This window comes from Protomyctophum parallelum (assembly GCF_964188405.1).
Source record: "Protomyctophum parallelum genome assembly, chromosome: 18".
Classification (NCBI taxonomy): domain Eukaryota; kingdom Metazoa; phylum Chordata; class Actinopteri; order Myctophiformes; family Myctophidae; genus Protomyctophum; species Protomyctophum parallelum.
The window spans coordinates 43,711,295-43,734,577 of record NC_139716.1 but is presented as its reverse complement, the minus strand read 5'-3'; the positions used below and the strand labels follow the sequence as shown (position 1 = coordinate 43,734,577).

Here is a 23,283-nt window from a genome sequence, read left to right as displayed (position 1 = left end):
TGTCTGATTGCATTAAACAATGTTAAACTCACCAACATTAAAGTCCTGTCTGACTGCATTAGACAATGTTAAACTCACCAACATTAAAGTCCTGTCTGATTGCATTAAAACAATGTTAAACTCACCAACATTAAAGTCCTGTCTGATTGCATTAAAACAATGTTAAACTCACCAACATTAAAGTCCTGTCTGATTACATTAAACAATGTTAAACTCGCCAACATTAAAGTCCTGTCTGACTGCATTAAACAATGTTAAACTCACCAACATTAAAGTCCTGTCTGATTGCATTAAACAATGTTAAACTCACCAACATTAAAGTCCTGTCTGATTGCATTAAACAATGTTAAACTCACCAACATTAAAGTCCTGTCTGATTACATTAAACAATGTTAAACTCACCAACATTAAAGTCCTGTCTGATTGCCTTAAACAATGTTAAACTCACCAACATTAAAGTCCTGTCTGATTACATTAAACAATGTTAAACTCACCAACATTAAAGTCCTGTCTGAGTGCATTAAACAATGTTAAACTCACCAACATTAAAGTCCTGTCTGATTACATTAAACAATGTTAAACTCACCAACATTAAAGTCCTGTCTGATTGCATTAAACAATGTTAAACTCACCAACATTAAAGTCCTGTCTGATTGCATTAAAACAATGTTAAACTCACCAACATTAAAGTCCTGTCTGATTGCATTAAAACAATGTTAAACTCACCAACATTAAAGTCCTGTCTGATTACATTAAACAATGTTAAACTCACCAACATTAAAGTCCTGTCTGATTGCATTAAACAATGTTAAACTCACCAACATTAAAGTCCTGTCTGATTGCATTAAACAATGTTAAACTCACCAACATTAAAGTCCTGTCTGATTACATTAAACAATGTTAAACTCGCCAACATTAAAGTCCTGTCTGACTGCATTAAACAATGTTAAACTCACCAACATTAAAGTCCTGTCTGATTGCATTAAACAATGTTAAACTCACCAACATTAAAGTCCTGTCTGATTACATTAAACAATGTTAAACTCACCAACATTAAAGTCCTGTCTGAGTGCATTAAACAATGTTAAACTCACCAACATTAAAGTCCTGTCTGATTACATTAAACAATGTTAAACTCACCAACATTAAAGTCCTGTCTGATTGCATTAAACAATGTTAAACTCACCAACATTAAAGTCCTGTCTGATTGCATTAAAACAATGTTAAACTCACCAACATTAAAGTCCTGTCTGATTGCATTAAAACAATGTTAAACTCACCAACATTAAAGTCCTGTCTGATTGCATTAAACAATGTTAAACTCACCAACATTAAAGTCCTGTCTGATTACATTAAACAATGTTAAACTCACCAACATTAAAGTCCTGTCTGATTGCCTTAAACAATGTTAAACTCACCAACATTAAAGTCCTGTCTGATTACATTAAACAATGTTAAACTCACCAACATTAAAGTCCTGTCTGAGTGCATTAAACAATGTTAAACTCACCAACATTAAAGTCCTGTCTGATTACATTAAACAATGTTAAACTCACCAACATTAAAGTCCTGTCTGATTGCATTAAACAATGTTAAACTCACCAACATTAAAGTCCTGTCTGATTGCATTAAAACAATGTTAAACTCACCAACATTAAAGTCCTGTCTGATTGCATTAAAACAATGTTAAACTCACCAACATTAAAGTCCTGTCTGATTACATTAAACAATGTTAAACTCACCAACATTAAAGTCCTGTCTGATTGCATTAAACAATGTTAAACTCACCAACATTAAAGTCCTGTCTGATTGCATTAAACAATGTTAAACTCACCAACATTAAAGTCCTGTCTGATTACATTAAACAATGTTAAACTCGCCAACATTAAAGTCCTGTCTGACTGCATTAAACAATGTTAAACTCACCAACATTAAAGTCCTGTCTGATTGCATTAAACAATGTTAAACTCACCAACATTAAAGTCCTGTCTGATTACATTAAACAATGTTAAACTCACCAACATTAAAGTCCTGTCTGAGTGCATTAAACAATGTTAAACTCACCAACATTAAAGTCCTGTCTGATTACATTAAACAATGTTAAACTCACCAACATTAAAGTCCTGTCTGATTGCATTAAACAATGTTAAACTCACCAACATTAAAGTCCTGTCTGATTGCATTAAAACAATGTTAAACTCACCAACATTAAAGTCCTGTCTGATTGCATTAAAACAATGTTAAACTCACCAACATTAAAGTCCTGTCTGATTACATTAAACAATGTTAAACTCACCAACATTAAAGTCCTGTCTGATTGCATTAAACAATGTTAAACTCACCAACATTAAAGTCCTGTCTGATTGCATTAAACAATGTTAAACTCACCAACATTAAAGTCCTGTCTGATTACATTAAACAATGTTAAACTCACCAACATTAAAGTCCTGTCTGATTGCATTAAACAATGTTAAACTCACCAACATTAAAGTCCTGTCTGATTACATTAAACAATGTTAAACTCACCAACATTAAAGTCCTGTCTGATTACATTAAACAATGTTAAAATCACCAACATTAAAGTCCTGTCTGATTACATTAAACAATGTTAAACTCACCAACATTAAAGTCCTGTCTGATTACATTAAACAATGTTAAACTCACCAACATTAAAGTCCTGTCTGATTACATTAAACAATGTTAAACTCACCAACATTAAAGTCCTGTCTGATTACATTAAACAATGTTAAACTCACCAACATTAAAGTCCTGTCTGATTGCATTAAACAATGTTAAACTCACCAACATTAAAGTCCTGTCTGATTGCATTCAACAATGTTAAACTCACCAACATTAAAGTCCTGTCTGAGTGCATTAAACAATGTTAAACTCACCAACATTAAAGTCCTGTCTGATTACATTAAATAATGTTAAACTCACCAACATTAAAGTCCTGTCTGAGTGCATTAAACAATGTTAAACTCACCAACATTAAAGTCCTGTCTGATTGCATTAAACAATGTTAAACTCACCAACATTAAAGTCCTGTCTGATTGCATTAAACAATGTTAAACTCACCAACATTAAAGTCCTGTCTGATTGCATTAAACAATGTTAAACTCACCAACATTAAAGTCCTGTCTGATTGCATTAAACAATGTTAAACTCACCAACATTAAAGTCCTGTCTGATTGCATTAAACAATGTTAAACTCACCAACATTAAAGTCCTGTCTGATTACATTAAACAATGTTAAAATCACCAACATTAAAGTCCTGTCTGATTACATTAAACAATGTTAAACTCACCAACATTAAAGTCCTGTCTGATTACATTAAACAATGTTAAACTCACCAACATTAAAGTCCTGTCTGATTACATTAAACAATGTTAAACTCACCAACATTAAAGTCCTGTCTGATTACATTAAACAATGTTAAACTCACCAACATTAAAGTCCTGTCTGATTGCATTAAACAATGTTAAACTCACCAACATTAAAGTCCTGTCTGATTGCATTCAACAATGTTAAACTCACCAACATTAAAGTCCTGTCTGAGTGCATTAAACAATGTTAAACTCACCAACATTAAAGTCCTGTCTGATTACATTAAATAATGTTAAACTCACCAACATTAAAGTCCTGTCTGAGTGCATTAAACAATGTTAAACTCACCAACATTAAAGTCCTGTCTGATTGCATTAAACAATGTTAAACTCACCAACATTAAAGTCCTGTCTGATTGCATTAAACAATGTTAAACTCACCAACATTAAAGTCCTGTCTGATTGCATTAAACAATGTTAAACTCACCAACATTAAAGTCCTGTCTGATTGCATTAAACAATGTTAAACTCACCAACATTAAAGTCCTGTCTGATTGCATTAAACAATGTTAAACTCACCAACATTAAAGTCCTGTCTGATTGCATTAAACAATGTTAAACTCACCAACATTAAAGTCCTGTCTGATTGCATTAAACAATGTTAAACTCACCAACATTAAAGTCCCGTCTGACTGCATTAGACAATGTTAAACTCACCAACATTAAAGTCCTGTCTGATTGCATTAAAACAATGTTAAACTCACCAACATTAAAGTCCTGTCTGATTACATTAAACAATGTTAAACTCGCCAACATTAAAGTCCTGTCTGACTGCATTAAACAATGTTAAACTCACCAACATTAAAGTCCTGTCTGATTGCATTAAACAATGTTAAACTCACCAACATTAAAGTCCTGTCTGATTGCATTAAACAATGTTAAACTCACCAACATTAAAGTCCTGTCTGATTGCATTAAACAATGTTAAACTCACCAACATTAAAGTCCTGTCTGAATACATTAAACAATGTTAAACTCACCAACATTAAAGTCCTGTCTGATTGCATTAAACAATGTTAAACTCACCAACATTAAAGTCCTGTCTGATTACATTAAACAATGTTAAACTCACCAACATTAAAGTCCCGTCTGAATACATTAAACAATGTTAAACTCACCAACATTAAAGTCCTGTCTGATTACATTAAACAATGTTAAACTCACCAACATTAAAGTCCTGTCTGATTGCATTAAACAATGTTAAACTCACCAACATTAAAGTCCTGTCTGATTGCATTCAAACAATGTTAAACTCACCAACATTAAAGTCCTGTCTGATTGCATTAAAACAATGTTAAACTCACCAACATTAAAGTCCTGTCTGATTACATTAAACAATGTTAAACTCACCAACATTAAAGTCCTGTCTGATTGCATTAAACAATGTTAAACTCACCAACATTAAAGTCCTGTCTGATTGCATTAAACAATGTTAAACTCACCAACATTAAAGTCCTGTCTGATTGCATTAAACAATGTTAAACTCACCAACATTAAAGTCCTGTCTGATTGCATTAAACAATGTTAAACTCACCAACATTAAAGTCCTGATCTGATTACATTAAACAATGTTAAACTCACCAACATTAAAGTCCTGTCTGATTACATTAAACAATGTTAAACTCACCAACATTAAAGTCCTGTCTGATTACATTAAACAATGTTAAACTCACCAACATTAAAGTCCTGTCTGATTACATTAAACAATGTTAAACTCACCAACATTAAAGTCCTGTCTGATTACATTAAACAATGTTAAACTCACCAACATTAAAGTCCTGTCTGATTGCATTAAACAATGTTAAACTCACCAACATTAAAGTCCTGTCTGATTGCATTAAACAATGTTAAACTCACCAACATTAAAGTCCTGTCTGAGTGCATTAAACAATGTTAATCTCACCAACATTAAAGTCCTGTCTGATTGCATTAAACAATGTTAAACTCACCAACATTAAAGTCCTGTCTGATTACATTAAACAATGTTAAACTCACCAACATTAAAGTCCTGTCTGATTGCATTAAACAATGTTAAACTCACCAACATTAAAGTCCTGTCTGATTGCATTAAACAATGTTAAACTCACCAACATTAAAGTCCTGATCTGATTGCATTAAACAATGTTAAACTCACCAACATTAAAGTCCTGTCTGATTGCATTAAACAATGTTAAACTCACCAACATTAAAGTCCTGTCTGATTGCATTAAACAATGTTAAACTCACCAACATTAAAGTCCTGTCTGATTGCATTAAACAATGTTAAACTCACCAACATTAAAGTCCTGATCTGATTGCATTAAACAATGTTAAACTCACCAACATTAAAGTCCTGTCTGATTACATTAAACAATGTTAAACTCACCAACATTAAAGTCCTGTCTGATTGCATTAAACAATGTTAAACTCACCAACATTAAAGTCCTGTCTGATTGCATTAAACAATGTTAAACTCACCAACATTAAAGTCCATGTCTGATTGCATTAAACAATGTTAAACTCACCAACATTAAAGTCCTGTCTGACTGCATTAAACAATGTTAAACTCACCAACATTAAAGTCCTGTCTGAGTGCATTAAACAATGTTAAACTCACCAACATTAAAGTCCTGTCCAAAGTTTTGTACTCTATACAAAGGTAGGAAGTATTAAACTGCTTCATCTCTCTGCTACCTTGTACTGAAAAAGTACACCAATGTGGCCACAGGAGGGCAGTGTGACCCCACACATGGAGAGTGGTGGCAAAGGTACTGACATTACAATTTACAATTTAGGCATTTATCAGACGCTCTTAATCCAGAGCGATTTACAATAATCAAGAACAAAAAGCATGGGAATACATCACATAAAAGCATTTATCATAAAACATGCGTAAGCTAAGAAAGTAACAGTGGTATATCTATATTATGAGACTATACATATACATATACTTTTTCCACTGACAAAAACTAAATGGAAACTAAATGAAAACTGTGCTATGGTGACTAAAACTAAGACTAAATATACTGACAATTTCGTCAAATAAAAACTAGACTAAAATGTTAGGAAGGGACTGGTGAGGGACAAGAGATCCAGTATAAGTCATTTTACACTTGGTTGCATGCTGGAAATAGCCGATCTACAAGCTCACAACGCGTTGCGCTGCGACGCGCTGTGAGCTTGTAGATCGGCTATTTTCAGAAAGTGTAAAAACAGTCATTATGACGGCAACAAGGCCCGCCAAAATACATTTTAGTCGACTAAATCACCTGTAGATTTAGTCGACTAAAACTAGACTAACAATAAGACATTCCGGGTGACTAAAATGTGACTCAAACTAAATGAAAACTATTCAAAAGACAAAAGACTAAAACTAAAATAGAAATTTCATGCCTGGAACCTCCTCGAGGACCCCTGGGGGTCCCTGCATGGCCCGGACCAAAATGGTCCATCCTATGGGGTTACACGAGTTCAAAATGTACTCGAGTAAAATAAATATCATCAAGACGTAGTAGTACCAAAAGTAAGAGCGCTCATTATGCCGACTGTCCAGTTTCACATACTGTAGAAGATCTTTGAATATTAATAGCAGATCTGCATCGCAACCAAACATCTACAAAGTATAACTAACTAGTTATAAAACGTATTGTAGTGGAGTAAAAAAAGTATATTTGCCTCAGATGTAGTGGAGTAGAAGTACAAGGTATTAGAAATACACAAGTAAAAAAATGTACTTAAAGGACAACTTTAGTTTTTTTCAACCAAGGTTCATGTTTTAAGTTGTCATTAGAGAAACTAAAAGGTGAGTGTTAATTTTCTTTCATTTGCTGCTTTCTTTCATTTTAGGGATTTTAGCAGTTTTTGACAGGGGGGCGGGGGCATTCGAGCATGGGGTTAAATATGTATTTTTTTACAAATTGTTATGGCGATTTATTATTTACTATAGTCCTACTAGACCCCAATAAATTACATCTGGCCACAAAAGATCACAGGATCTACTGAATGTGACAAACTGACATATTGAGCCTACACACACAGTATAAGCCTTCCCCCAGTAGGCTACCTTCACATTCAGTAGATCATGTGATCTTCTGTGGCCAGATGTAATTTCCTGAAGTTTATTAGGACTATTGACTATGGTAAACCATAAAAAAGCTTCACGTTCCCAACACTAGCTCTGGTGTGTAGGCCTGCCCTATAAATGCAGTTTAACAGCAGAGACAGTATACTATACTATACTATACTGTATCTGCATTCGAGTGCATATTATGAGTCTCTTATTTATCATTCACTCTGGATGAAGAGTCTGGTAAATTCCTACATTGTAATGTGATCATGGACAGTTAGTTGTGATCAGAAGGATCAGAATAGAGCCAATAATGTGATCATGGACAGTTAAGTTGTGATCAGAAGGATCAGAATAGAGCCAATAATGTGATCATGGACAGTTAAGTTAGTTGTGATCAGAAGGATCAGAATAGAGCCAATAATGTGATCAGAAGGATCAGAATAGAGCCAATAATGTGATCATGGACAGTTAAGTTGTGATCAGAAGGATCAGAATAGAGCCAATAATGTGATCAGAAGGATCAGAATAGAGCCAATAATGTGATCAGGAGGATCAGAATAGGGCCAATAATGTGATCATGGACAGTTAGTCGTGATCATAAGGATCAGAATAGAGCCAATAATGTGATCAGAAGGATCAGAATAGAGCCAATAATGTGATCAGAAGGATCAGAATAGAGCCAATAATGTGATCAGGAGGATCAGAATAGGGCCAATAATGTGATCATGGACAGTTAGTCGTGATCATAAGGATCAGAATAGAGCCAATAATGTGATACTCACACATACTGGGGAAAACATGGAAGTGAAACTAGCGACACGTTATACGTTAGGGAGCGCTTGCTTCGTGTGACCGTGACCAGCGATGACGGCGTGCTGAACGATGAAGGTGCTCGCCGGAAAAGTCGTGACGGCCAAAACAGAGCCGACGCAGCGCCGAACGTGTCGCGTACCGATAGGCAGAGAATAGTAAATATTAGTCCCCCCTAGTTCCCATGCCCCCCCCCCCCCGCAACCGTACTGCGAGCGCTCCAAGTGAACACAGCCGAGCGCCATCGCTGAAAACGCCGCCAGTATGGCCCATATTGCAACGTCTTGATAAGTTCTGCTCGTATTCCCTCTAATCGACACATCAAATCTCCTGGTCCTATAGCTCAAACAAACAAAAAAATACCAGATCTACAAGCTTCACAACATGACAACGCTGTGAGCTTGATATATTATCGCTGTATCTGTTAACCCATTTTGACCCGAGATCAGATTCTACAAAATGTTCTTCTACATCCTGACAGTTTTCTGAAAAAGCTATGTTTCTATATGTCAGTGGTTCTTCGATTTAAAAAAAAAGGCAGATCTACAAGCTCGTATCGCGCCACTCGGTGGCGCGCTACGAGCTTGTAGATCTATTTTTCAATAGCTAAAGCATGAAATGATGCTAACACCAAAAGGGGTTCCCGCCCCAAAATGGGTTAAAACAGACGTTTTAATAATCATGAACTAAAAACCAGTAAAGTCAGGTCAAACATGATTTATTCTCTCCCCCATGTGGTCAAAACAAAATGAACAATAATAAGGTCAAAACAAGGCATTCCTGAATTTACACCGTCCGATCTTTATTACAAAAAACAAAAATATTAAGGAATTATAAAAAAGTTTGAAACTATACACAGCCGGGTCGGTTAGCTGGCTGGCTCGCTCACGCAGGGAGGGAGGGAGGGAGGGGGGGAGGGGTGGTGTTCTCATGGGCGTGGGGGTCTCATCCCAGGAGGTGGACCTGAAACATACAAATAATTATAATTATCATTATTATAATAAAGAAATACACTGGCACCATGTCACTCAATTTTTACATTGGCCATTTAAGAAAATAGCAGATCGCTCCATGCTGTGATCTTTGTACAAAACAACTTTTAAAGGACAACTTTAGTTCTTTTCAACCAAGGTTCATGTTTTAGGTTGTTATTAGAGAAACTAAAAGATGAGTGAAATTTGTTTTTAATTTGCTGCTTTCTTTTGTTTTAGGGATTTTAGCCGTTTTTGACAGGGGGGCGGGGCATTCTAGCATGGGGCTAAATATGTATTTCTTTACAAAATTTTACAGCAATTTATTTTTTTATTATTTACTATAGTCCTAATAAACCCCAAGAAATTACATCTGGCCACAAAAGATCACAGGATCTACTGAATGTGTCAAACTGACATATTGAGCCTATTACAGTGCGGCTTCCCCCCTATAAAATTATGTAAAATAATACATAATTAGCCCCATGCTCGAATGCCCCCGCCCCCCTGTCAAAAACAGCTAAAATCCCTAAAACGAAAGAAAGCAGCAAATGAAAAAAATGTAACACGCACCTTTTACTTTCTCTAATAACAACCTAAAACATGAAGCTTGGTTGAAAAATACTAAAGTTGTCCTTTAACCCATTTAGGACAGACCCGTTTCTACAAAATGTCTTCCAAATTTTCTGAAAAAAAAAACATGTTTCTATATCAGTGGTTCTCGAAACTATTTAATGTCAAGGACCCCCAGAAGTATCTGTATTTGGCCGCGGACCCCCATCTGAAAATATGTTGTTCCAGGGACCCCCCCCCCCCTCCCAGAAGCAAAGACTCAAGTTTAAAAACATTTGCTGGGAAAGAATATATATTTAAAAGATTTGCGCCACATTTTCAAGATTGTTCAGTGCACAAAAGAAATCTTTGTGCGAACCACTGATTTAGAAGGCATTTCTAAAATGGATTAAAGCCTTTTGAAGTATTATGTGTATGTTTATGTCAGGCATCACATTACTGTATTATGTGTATGTTTATGTCAAGCGTCACATTACTGTCTAAGTATCAACATGCCAACAACGTATTGATTTCAGATCATTTTCTTGCTGAGATCAGTTCAACGCTTCAAAGCTTTAATTTTCATCGTGCCCTGCAGTGACAGTGACCTGTCAGCTGGGGGCGCTACAATTCGGCCTTTTGTTTACATCACTTCTCAGCAACCAGATAACACTGAATATTATTATACTTTCTCCTACAAGACTGTATATCATCAGAAAAATCATTTAGGATGTCGTTTACAGTGGTTCTCAAACATTGTCATCACGCCAGGGACCCCCCAGGGACCCCCATAAAAGATCTGGTCCCCTTTAGGCCCCATTTAGACTGCAGTCACGTCATATGTCTCTCTCTCTCTCTCTCTCTGGCACAACAGCGCCACTTTTGCCCCTACTGGTACTCTAAACATCGTCACATTGCTGTTCCTTGAGTGGTTGCACCGCTCAAAAGAAAATGAACAGATCTGACAGTCCTCCCTCACCTCTCATGCCAGGGGGTGGCGGCCTCATGCCGGGAGGGGGCATTCCCATTGGTGCACCCCGGCCAGGAGGCATTCCCATTGGTGGACCCATGGGTGGACGCATGCCTGGGGGCGGTCCCATCATACCTGAGGTGAAGGAAAAAAAACAACCAGTATGTTAGCAATGTTGTGAAACACGGGTTACGGTTAAATTACATTTAAACACGGATTGCGGTTAAATTACGTTTAAACATGGATTACGGTTAAATTACGTTTAACCCATTCTGAACAGGAACCCATTTTGGTGTCAGCATCATGTTATGCTTTAGCTATTGAAAAATAGCAGATCTACAAGCTCGTAGCGCGCCACCGAGTGGCGCGCTACGAGCTTGTAGGTCTGCTATTTTTGAAAAATCGAAGAACGGCTGACATAGAAACATAGCCTTTTCAGAAAACTGTCAGGATGTAGAAGACATTTTTTAGAATCTGATCTCAGGTCAGAACGGGTTTAATCCATTCTGAGTTCTGACCCGAGATCAGATTCTACATAAATATCCTCTAAATCAGGGGGTGCCCACCGACTCTTTGACATGAGAGCTACTTTCAAAATGAACATCTCGACAAGATCTGCTCACTGAAAACATTAGAATAGCATTGCTGAAAATGGCTTTGGAATAGCTATAGCGTTTTTAAGACAAAAGCACTTGGAATGGGAAAGGGGGAGAAATGGAATGGGAAGAGAGGTTTTTTTGTATTTCATTTGTAATCTTACCGACATTTGTGCAAAGCAACACTCTTGAAAACAAAGTATTGCATTATGTGTTTGAGCTGACAGGCACTTTTTTATGTCAGTCAATCAATCAAGTCAACTTAATTAATTCAAGTGGCAGACGCCAAAAGTTGTTTTTATATTTAAATTAAATATTCTTTAGGGCCATGTCATGTGATCTACCTGCACAGCCTTTGTGATCTACTGGTGGTAGATCACGATCTACATTTTGGGCACCCCTGTTCTAAATCATAAAAGTTCTGAAAATCCTATGATTCTATACGAGCGGTTATCTGTAATTTGCAGACGACCCTCATTTGTGTGTGAGTGAAAAATGTTGACTGTGTGAAAGAACATATATTCAAAGAGTTGCACCCATTCTCTTGATTTTTCCAACTCCATGAGCTTGTAGATCTGCTATTTTTCAACAGCTGAAGTTTAAAATAATAAAGTGGTTCAAAGCTATGAAGGCGACACAGATGTGTCCTCAGGTCTAAATGGGTTAATTAAAAAAAAAACTGTTCTAAGTAAATAAGCGTATTAATTAAATCAGAGCTGAGATCAGTTCAACGCTTCAAAGCTTTTATTTTCATCGTGCCCTGCAGTGACAGTGACCCGTCAGCTGGGGGCGCTACAATTCGGCCTTTTGTTTACATCACTTCTCAGCGACCATCTTCTCAGGTCTGTAGATGTAACAACATCATAAGAAGAAGAAGAATTTGACGGTCTTCAGAAAACTTATTCGGTTTTTAGAAGGCAAAGAAAATGGGCCGATATCTGATCTACAAGCTCCCAACCAGTGTTGTTTTTGGCAGCACATTTCTATTTTAGTTTTAGTCATAGTCTTTGGACTGAAACTTCATTTAGTTTTAGTCACATTTTAAGTCATCTGGAAATGTCTTGGTGTTAGTCTAGTTTTAGTCATAAGATTTTAGTCGACTGAATCTACAGGTGATTTAGTCGACTAAAATGTGTTTTGGTGGGCCTTGATGTCGTCGTAATGAGTGTTTTTACACTTGCTGAAAATAGCCGATCTACAAGATCGGCTATTTTCAGCATGCAACCAAGTGCAAAATGACTTATACTGGATCTCTTGTCCACTAGTCCCTTCCTAACATTTTAGTCTAGTTTTTATTTGTCTACGAAATTGTCAGTATATTTAGTCTTAGTTTTAGTCATATCTTAGTTTTCATTTAGTTTCCATTAGTTTGTCGTCAGTGGGAAAAAGGTAGTTGACGAACATTTTTCGTCTTAGTTTTAGTCGACGAAAACAACAATGCTCCCAAACTAGACTCTGGTTTGGTTGTCTTTGCAGGACTATAATTACCTCGACCCATACCGGGGCCCATGCCTGGGGGCGGGGCCCCGCGGCCCATAGGGGGCGGGCCTCCCCGACCCGGAGGGTACTGGGTGGGCGCGCCGCCGATGGTGGCGCCGGCCGCCACCGCGCCAACCGTACCGCGGCCCTGGGGAGTCATCACCTAGGAGGACACACGAGGAAACAAGACAAATATGAGAACATTTACAATGTAGGCATTTAGCAGACGCTCTTAATCCATTCTGACCCGAGATCAGATTCATACGAGGTTTCCACTGGACACACACTGGTCTGATTATAACCCATACTGACCTGAGATCAGATTCTAAAAATGTCAGTCGTTCTTAGATTTTTCAAAAAATAGCAGACCTACAAGCTCGTAGCTTGTAGATCTGCTATTTTTCAATAGCTAAAGCATAACGTGATGCTAACACCAAAAGGGGTTCCCGTTCAGAATGGGTTAATCCAGAGTGATTTACAGTAAGCAAAAACACCACATGGTAACACATCACGTATAAATGTAAAATAAATAGTCAACTAAGGAAGTTAAGAACATAGCATAGTCTAACAGTAGTGACTTACACTAAAACATTCCAGGTGACTAAATTAAACTAAAACTAAATGAAAACTATTCAAGAGACTAGAATTAGCTGCCAAAACCAACTGTCACTCAAGACCAGCAATTTGATGTATTGCTTATTCCTGTTTTTGTCAAGCATCATGTCAAACCATTTTGGTGTCGGCATCATGTCATGCTTTAGCTATTGAAAAATAGCAGATCTACAAGCTCATATCGCGCCACCGAGTGGCGCACTATGAGCTTGTAAATCTGCTATTTTTGGAAAAATCGAAGAACGACTGACATAGAAACATAGCTTTTTCAGAAAACTGTCAGGATGTAGAAGACATTTTTTTAGAATCTGATCTCAGGTCAGGTTAATGTCTCTATCAACATGTCAATATGTATTGATTTTTAGATCAATAAAAGGATAATTTTCCTATCGATTCGATTCCGTTGCTGAGATCAGTTCAACGCTTCAAAGCTTTTATTTTCATCGTGCCCTGCAGTGACAGTGACGTGTCAGCTGGGGGCGCTACAATTCGGCCTTTTGTTTACATCACTTCTCAGCGACAGTCGTCGTTATTGCACGTTTCATATATTTTAATAGAGCGGTGCCTGGCTGTAGAGCACCGAGTCAAGAACGATGGAAGTTGGAGATCCATGCCCATCTGTCTGTCTGTGCCCCTTTTATGCCCATATATGGAGTTTCAGGATCTGTCCCTTTGTGTCCAATAGGAAAATATGGATGTAGATATTAGGCATCTATAAATGCACCATGTCTCTGTTACAGCCGTACACACGACGTACAGACAACAGAGACATGGTGCATTTATAGATGCATTATGGGCGACAGCACCCGTTAGCTCACAAGCACGTGATGTGAACTTGTAGATCGGCCATTTTCAAGTAGAGAACGTATGCGTGTGTGAAGTTATCCCATTCTGACCCGAGATCAGATTCTAGAAATGTTCTTCTACATCCTGACAGTTTTCTGAAAAAGCCATGTTTCTATGTCAGTCGTTCTTCCATTTTTCAAAAATAACAGATAGCAGCTATTTTTCAATAGGTAAAGCATGACATAATGCTAACACCAAAAGGGATTCCCACCCAAAATGGGTTATTCAACTGATGTTTGATGCTACAGTATATAAAGTAATTTTGCTGTGATCAGGCGATTATGTAAATGGTCATTGTGACAGGCGTTTATGTACCTGTTGGCTGGGTCCTCTCCCACCCCTCTGATACCCCCTGTGACCGGCCTAATGTTCTGTACCTGTTGGCTGGGTCCTCCCACCCCTCTAATACCCCCTGTGACCGGCCTAATGTTCTGTACCTGTTGGCTGGGTCCTCTCCCACCCCTCTGATACCCCCTGTGACCGGCCTAATGTTCTGTACCTGTTGGCTGGGTCCTCCCACCCCTCTGACACCCCCTGTGACCGGCCTAATGTTCTGTACCTGTTGACTGGGTCCTCCCACCCCTCTGACACCCCCTGTGACCGGCCTAATGTTCTGTACCTGTTGGCTGGGTCCTCCCACCCCTCTGATACCCCGTGACCGGCCTAATGTTCTGTACCTGTTGGCTGGGTCCTCCCACCCCTCTGACGCCCCCTGTGACCGGCCTAATGTTCTGTACCTGTTGACTGGGTCCTCCCACCCCTCTGACACCCCCTGTGACCGGCCTAATGTTCTGTACCTGTTGGCTGGGTCCTCCCACCCCTCTGATACCCCCTGTGACCGGCCTAATGTTCTGTACCTGTTGGCTGGGTCCTCTCCCACCCCTCTGATACCCCCTGTGACCGGCCTAATGTTCTGTACCGGTTGGCTGGGTCCTCTCCCACCCCTCCCCACCCCCTGTGACCGGCCTAATGTTCTGTACCTGTTGGCTGGGTCCTCCCACCCCTCTGATACCCCCTGTGACCGGCCTAATGTTCTGTACCTGTTGGCTGGGTCCTCCCACCCCTCTAATACCCCCCTGTGACCGGCCTAATGTTCTGTACCTGTTGGCTGGGTCCTCCCACCCCTCTGACGGGCCCTGCCAGGCCGGCGGGGGCCTGAGGCATGGGCGCCCCGGCGGGGACCCCCCGCCCTGCCGCCCGGCCCACTCCGGGACCCCCAGCGACTCCGGCCAGAGGAACGCGGGCGATGCCAGTCTGAAATAAAAACAACAACATCACAGTCAACGCATGTTCAGAGAGCTTCATTCATGCATTGTATACACACACACACACACACACTTCTATACAATGCAACATTCTACAACATTGCTTTTAATTGATCTTTTATTTTTTGTTATTCATGTCCTCACTGTATTGCATTACTGCTTATTTTCTAACCCATTCTGACCTGAGATCAGATTCATACGAGGTTTCCACTGGGACACACACTGGTTCTGATGAACCCATTCTGACCCGAGATCAGATTCTAAAAAATGTCAGTCGTTCTTCGATTTTTCAAAAATAGCAGACCTACAAGCTCGTATCGCGCCACTCGGTGGCACGATATGAGCTTGTAGATCTGCTATTTTTCCATAGCTAAAGCATGACACGATGCTGACACCAAAATGGGTTCCCGTTCAGAATGGGTTGTTTTTTAATGTCGTTGCCTTGCTTTTCTTTTATTCTCCATTGTTCTGTAAAGCACTTTGAGCTGCATTTCATGTCATGAAAGGTGCTATACAAATAATGTATTATTATTATATAATATAGTCAGTCATTACGCTTCTATATCTCTGCTGTCGCGAGGAAACCTCATATAACTCCAAAATGTTTGTTTTTCCAGGAAATGAAAAATACGCATTTTTCAGGAAATTAAGAAAACCGTATATATATATTTTTTTTTAAACAAAAGCAAAACAGCCTCATCAAAGTTGGTGCTGTGACTTCATAGCTTGTCAATTACTTGCATGAGAGGGGGAGAGGTGGTGGAGTTAGCTGCTTTAGCAGACATTTTGAGGGTCCAATGGAGTTAAGAGGTTTTGTGTAAAGCACTTTTTTACTACTTTCTATTGGTTCAATATTTTCGAAACAACACACAGACGTAAAGGGTGATCATTAACACTGATTTATGCACAAAACAAACTCAAATATTGTGTTACGAGGCTTCCTCCCGACAGCAACGATATATTGATTTACATTAATGTCTAAGTACCAACAACATATTGATTTCAGATCATTTTCCTGCTGAGATCAGTTCAACGCTTCAAAGCTTTTATTTTCATCGTGCCCTGCAGTGACAGTGACCCGTCAGCTGGGGGCGCTACAATTCGGCCTTTTGTTTACATCACTTCTCAGCAACCAAATAACACTGAACATGCAGTCCTTAAAAAATAAAACTATTATACTTTCTCCTACAAGACTGTATATCATCAGAAAAATCATTTAGGATGTAGTTTTCAGTGGTTCTCAAACATTGTCACCACAACTAGGTGTACATGACATTATTGTATGATTAATTAGGGCATCAAGTTAACAAAATAAATAACCCAAGAAGTTGAAATATGGATATCTGAAGTACCAACATCAACAACAGAGACATCAATAAGCGGAAATCACTGTTAAAAATCACCAAATGGTTAACTATGAATATCATTCAGGCATCGATACACCCAAGTAACATTTCTATCCATTTTTAATAATAATAATAATATTAGTTTGCCGTACGTCTTTGGGGGGTGGTCCCTCCACCGTCATGGAGACCAGGTTCTCTCCTCTCAGCAGAACCAAGCCCAGAACCCGCTTCTCCTCTCGCTCCGGCTGCTTGGAGTTCTTAGGCCTGAGGGGACACACACACACACACACACACACACACACACACACACACACACACACACGTTAGTTTTGTATTGTAGCGACGCTCCAGGAATAAAGACACGGACTTGTGGGAGGTTGTTGAGGGTTTTCCTCATAACAGCCGAAGAAATCAGATTTGAGGCGTTCGTTAAACCTCTCTTTGCTTTCAGGACATTTCTGAGACCATTTATGTTCATCAACACGCTTCTAAACTTGTATTCAATTCCTAGTTCCGTCACTTCAAATACCCTTTCATCTTAACCCCTTTTGGTGTTTTAACTAAGCATTATGTCATACTTTAGCTATTGAAAAATAGCAGATCTACAAGCTCATAGCGCGCTACGAGCTTGTAGGTCGGCTATTTTTGAAAACGCGTAAAAATGCGGCACAAATCTTTGAATATATATTCTTTCAGAGCGAACGTCAGGCCTAAATGGAGTAAAATAACTTAATGACCGAAAATAGCCGATCTACAAGCTCACAACACGTCGCACTGCGACGCTTTGTGAGCTTGTAGATCTTCTATAGTTCTATGACTGAAACCCGTGGTGATTATTACCATGTCTTACAGATGAAGACACGCTGCATGGCGTCTAGGACGTGGGGTGATTATTACCATGTCTTGTTGCTGAGATCAGTTAAACGCTTCAGGGGGGTTGTTTTCATCGCTGCCCTCCCTGCACTGACAGTGACCCGTCAGCGGGGGGCGCTAATTCGGCCTTTCGTTTCATCACTTCTCAGCAAACCAAAACGACATGGTCATATAATGTCACATACTACATCTTTTAATCTCCCGCCTCTAAGACTGTATATTTTAGAACCAGTGGTCCGGGGACCACCAGTGGTCCTTGAGGGGGTTCCTGGTGGTCCCCAGTTAAGCTTAAATAATGGAGAGTTGTTTTAGAACATTAGGGCTTGGTGGCTGGTTAAAACGTACTTGATCTTCCTGAACTCGTCGCAGTCACAGAGGATCAGGTTCATGTGTTTGTCGAAGGCCTTGAAGGTCCCGATGAAGATGCGTCCGTCCTGCAGGATGCACCGCATGCGGAAGTCGATGTGCTGCAGCATCTTGCTGCTCTTACCCACCGTCTGAAAAGACACGGAAACACAGGGTTCACACATAGCTGTACAACACCCAGCAATGTAATGGGTCCCAGGACCACGGGGTGGTCTTTTAGATGGGACCCAGGGGTGGTCTTTTTATTTAGAGGGGACCCAGGGGACATTTGAGTCCCACTTCAACGGCATTTTAGAGTACAGTATTGCATCCAAGGACCCTGGATGGAGGGTGACATGATTGCGTCCTCTCAATTTAGTGAGTCTACTCTACGGGGGCCGTTCACACCTGGGACACAGCCGTGTCCCCTGTGTCTCCGTCTCCCTACGACACACAGAAGAGACAGGAGACACTGAAAGAGAAAGACAGCTGTGTCTCAGGTGTGAACGGCCCCTAAGGATGCAGGCTATTTGCATCACTGAAGTGAACACACCCTGGTGGTCTAACCCACCGTCTGAAAGACACAGATACTGTGTCAACAAAAACCTGTGACAGACCCCAATACGCACAACAATACAAGGTTAAAAAAACTGTTTTTAAATCAACACTAAGGTCACAAAGTCACCCCCCAGACAGTTATAAGAAGTTGCTGAGATCAGTTCAACGCTTCAAAGCTTTTATTTTCATCGTGCCCTGCAGTGACAGTGACGTGTCAGCTGGGGGCGCTACAATTCGGCCTTTTGTTTACATCACTTCTCAGCAACTAAATAACACTGTCCATTATTGCACATACAATTCAATTATAATACTTAATGTCAAAAAGCTAATCAAATATCCAGACCGAAAGGGTTCTAAAAACCCTTTGTGCTATTGAAAAATAGCAGATCTACAAGCTCATAGCGCTACGAGCTTGCAGATCTGCAATCTTTGAAGAATCGTGTGGGCCAAAACTTTGAATATATATTCTTTCAGAGCGATTTAACTTAAATCTTTGCTTCTGGGACTACATATTTTCAGATGGGGGTCAGCGGACCAAAATGCCAAATACATATATTTTTTGGGGATCATGAAAAACTTTTAGAATCACTGACATGGAAACATAGCGTTTTTCTGAAAACCGTCATGATTTAGAAGACATTTGTAAAATCTGTCTCAGTCCTAAATGGATTAAGAGCGTCTGATAAATGCCTACATTGTAATTAAACGTCTGCTGAGAGGCTTTCAACGTCCCACTGTTGTCTCTGCATAAGTTATCTATCTCAGTATTCACCGGACGACACCCTGAAACTCTTGATCAATACCTCTATAGTGATTGAAATTAAAGCTTTTGTTTAAAACCAGATGGTGTGATTTTGGGGGGGGGGGGTATCTGATCATGTCACAGGCTCCCTACAGCCCACAACATACCTGCGTTATGAGCTTGTAGATCTGCTTTCAATAGCATTTTGATTTTTGAAAAACCATGAGAATGTGGCGCAAATCTTTGAATACATATTCTTTCAGAGCGAACGTTTCATTCAAATCTTTGCTTCTGGGGGGGTCCCTGGAACTACATATTTCCAGATGCTGGGGTCTGCATTCAAATACATAATTATAATTATTGGGGTCCTTGAAACGAAATAGTTTGAGAACCACTGATGTAGAAACATAGGTTTTTCAGAAAACTGTCATGATTTAGAAGACATTTGTAGAATCAGTTCTCAAATCTTAATGGGTTAACCCATTTAACCCATTCTGAACAGGTACCCATTTTGGTGTTAGCATCATATTATGCTTTAGCTATTGAAAAATAGCAGATCTACAAGCTCATAGCGCGCCACCGAGTGGCGCGCTACGAGCTTGTAGGTCTGCTATTTTTGAAAAATCGAAGAACGACTGACATTTTTTAAATCTGATCTCAGGTCAGAATGGGTTAATCAGACCAGTGTGTGTCCAGTGGAAACCTTGTATGAATCTGATCTCAGGTCAGAATGGGTTAACCCATTCTGACCGGGCACCCATTTTGGTGTCAGCATCATGTTATGCTTTAGCTATTTAAAAATAGCAGATCTACAAGCTCATATCGCGCCACCGAGTGGCGCGATACGAGCTTGTAGGTCTGCTATTTTTGAAAAATCGAAGAGCGACTGACATTTTTAGAATCTGATCTCAGGTCAGAATGGGTTCATCAGACCAGTGTGTGTCCGGCGGAAACCTCGTATGAATCTGATCTCAGGTCAGAATGGGTTAAGAGCAGAAACGCATCTGTGTCACCTTATAGCTTTTAACGACTTTAACCAATATTTTAAACTTCAGCTGTTGGAAAATAGCAGCTTTTCCCCCTCGTGATACAGGTTACATGATGTGGGAGTGGGAGAATACAGACAGAAACAGTGTGTTGCCAATGTCTACTGATTATATACAGTAATATACCGCTTGTTCTTCAGTTGCTTTAGTTTAAATATTGTCAAGGACGCCCAAATTAATATGCATTTATCCACAGAAAATATGTTGTGCCCATGACCCCCCCCCCCCCCCCACTAGATTTGTTGCACATTTGTCATGTTTAGATTCTGTTGTTGAAAAGAGCAATCTACAAGCTCACAGCGCATTCAGGTTAAAGGGTAAGACCACTTTTTTTTAGGTTTGGGTTGTGTAGTTACTTTGCCATGATGCAACTCCAAATGTGGACAAGAAATGAAAAATAACTGCTCCAGTGATTAGAAATTGATAATTTAAAATATGCTCCTCATTGACTTACATTGTAGCTAAAACAGCTCTCAAAGTCACTCTTTTAGTACGTAAAACAAACACAAACAATGTTTATTCAGACAATATAGATTATAGAGCATCACCAAAACTCATGTGGTTTTATTTTTCCATAAAAAGGTTATCTTCCTGTTGATTTGACCATTTTTATTGGGAAGAAAACCCGGACTGGATCCGTATCCAGATCTTCAAATAGTAAAACCAACAGGAATCTAACATTTTTATGAAAAAATAAAACCACATGAGTTTTGGTGATGCTCTATATTGTCTGAATCAACATTGTTTGTGTTTGTTTACGTACTAAAAGAGTGACTTTGAGAGCTGTTTTAGCTTCAATGCAAGTCAACGAGGAGCATATTTTGAATTATCAATTTCTAATCACTGGAGCAGTTGTTTTTTTATTTCTTGTCCACATTTGGAGTTCAGTTGCATCATGGCAAAGTAACTACACAACCCAAACCTCAAAAAAAAAAAAGTGGTCTTAGTCTTACCCTTTAAACCTGGGGGTCCTTGAAAAGAAAATGTTTGAAAAACAGCTGGAGCCGTTAAAAAATCTCCTCTCGTGGGGGTCCTTGGCATACATTTTCAAATGGGGGTCCAGCAGGATATTAAATGAGTATCATTGGGGGGTGAGGGGTCCCTGCCATGAAGAACCAGTGGTTTAGAAGGGCACTGATTGTGTTCAATCTACACTACAGCTAGTTAGGATTAGCAGCAAGCTAACCAACACAAACCCTACTACACAGCGTCCCACAAACAGCCTCACATCAACTCAAAACACCGTTAAACACCCACCATGCGGAGGGCATTTGTACGGGTCCATTTGGTTCCATTCCGGTACCGAGGAGTCGTTTAAAACAGCACACACACACACATGGTGTATGTGTGTGTTACCATTAGCCGCTAATGCTAGCTACCCAACACTAAACAGTTGTTTATTGTTTAAAACAGGAAGGAATACTGACTCCAGTCCAGGATCAAAGAGATTCATGGATATATAAAACATTGCGATACATTAATTAATTAATGTCACGTAAAATGTTTAAATTATAGGACAAAATTATAGGACAACAGAAGATTGAATAACATGAGATTGAATGAAATGAATGCACGTCTCGTTCACTACGATTTAACACATTAAACATTAACACACATTTATATATAATAACCGATATAATAAAAGGCAATAACAAGGAGGATAAACAGATAATTAATGTAACGCTAAAACATAACTCTCTAGACCAGAGAACCACGGACGTCGCTGCAACGTTTGTCCGTTAAGGCAGACAGCAGCCAGCAGCGTCGACAATGAATGAAGTTATGATTATTGATTATTAATAAAATAACATGTTTTCTAATTATAAATAACGGCTTCAATGGAGCCCACGTGCAGGATATCGATCATCTCACCATGTTTGCGGGTCAGATGGCTCCGATTCCCTGCAGATTCTGATCGGATGGCGATATTTGGTACCAAAAAAATTGACCCGCTGAAGCGTCGATGCCGCCAACCAGGTCCGTGTCTGTGTCTGACTGTGTGAACGCAGGGCGCAGGACGGGAACTGACGTAGGCACGGAGGAGGAAGTAGTTGGTGGCCTCTCTCTACGTTCCGGCCGAAACCGCGGCTAAACGTTTTCAACTATGGTTCCGTTTCAAATGGCATGATAATAATAATGCAGTGGTTTGATTGATTGATTGATTGATTAATGTTTATTGTTTATAAGGATCCCCATTAGCTTTTGCCTTGACAAAAGCTAGTCTTCCTGGGGTCCGACACAGACAAACATTTAACATTTAACAAAGGCAATACTTACAATTGTTTACAAACACTAACTCAAAATAAAACATAGTAAAATAAAATAAGAAAATAAAAAACATAGGAGAAATAAAAAACAAAGAAAAACATAGAAAAAAAATATTTCAACACATTATACATTTGAATTATTATTTTCCCAGGGTTACTGCATTATATGATTTACATAAGGTGTTCTTTTAACTTGATTTTATAAGATGAATTTTGTATTTGTATTTGGTTGTACACTTTGGTAGTGCATTCCAACCAATTACTGCTCTGTAGATAAATAGAACTGATTGAAATATTTATTAACAGTTTGCAGAATTACAGTACATTTAAAAGCACAAACTCAATACAAAGACTGTTAACTGTGACAGTGGACGACCCAATTAAGCATTACACTTTTGTTTACAACAGGGTCCACATTGTTCAATTCATCAAAACATTTAGAGACATACAAATAGACACTTCTATATAGTTAACTTAAAGAACAGAACAGGAATTCATCATATAGGAAGCAAAAAGGGAAAAGATACATATACAGTGAGGGGAAAAGGTGGCATGATAATAGTGGTTCAT

General features: G+C 39.0%; 1 protein-coding gene across 1 annotated transcript; it reads right to left on the bottom strand.

Annotated features, from left to right (window-relative positions):
• Positions 1-9,022: 9,022 nt before the first annotated feature.
• snrpb (small nuclear ribonucleoprotein polypeptides B and B1) lies at positions 9,023-22,434 on the bottom strand. Its single transcript, XM_083789013.1, has 7 exons — positions 22,319-22,434; positions 18,101-18,252; positions 17,035-17,146; positions 15,373-15,525; positions 12,823-12,976; positions 10,748-10,873; positions 9,023-9,208 (listed from the first exon to the last, which is right to left on the bottom strand). The coding sequence occupies exons 1-7, from the start codon at positions 22,319-22,321 to the stop codon at positions 9,174-9,176; spliced, it is 735 nt and encodes a 244-aa protein (XP_083645139.1). The 5' UTR covers positions 22,322-22,434; the 3' UTR covers positions 9,023-9,173.
• Positions 22,435-23,283: the final 849 nt, after the last annotated feature.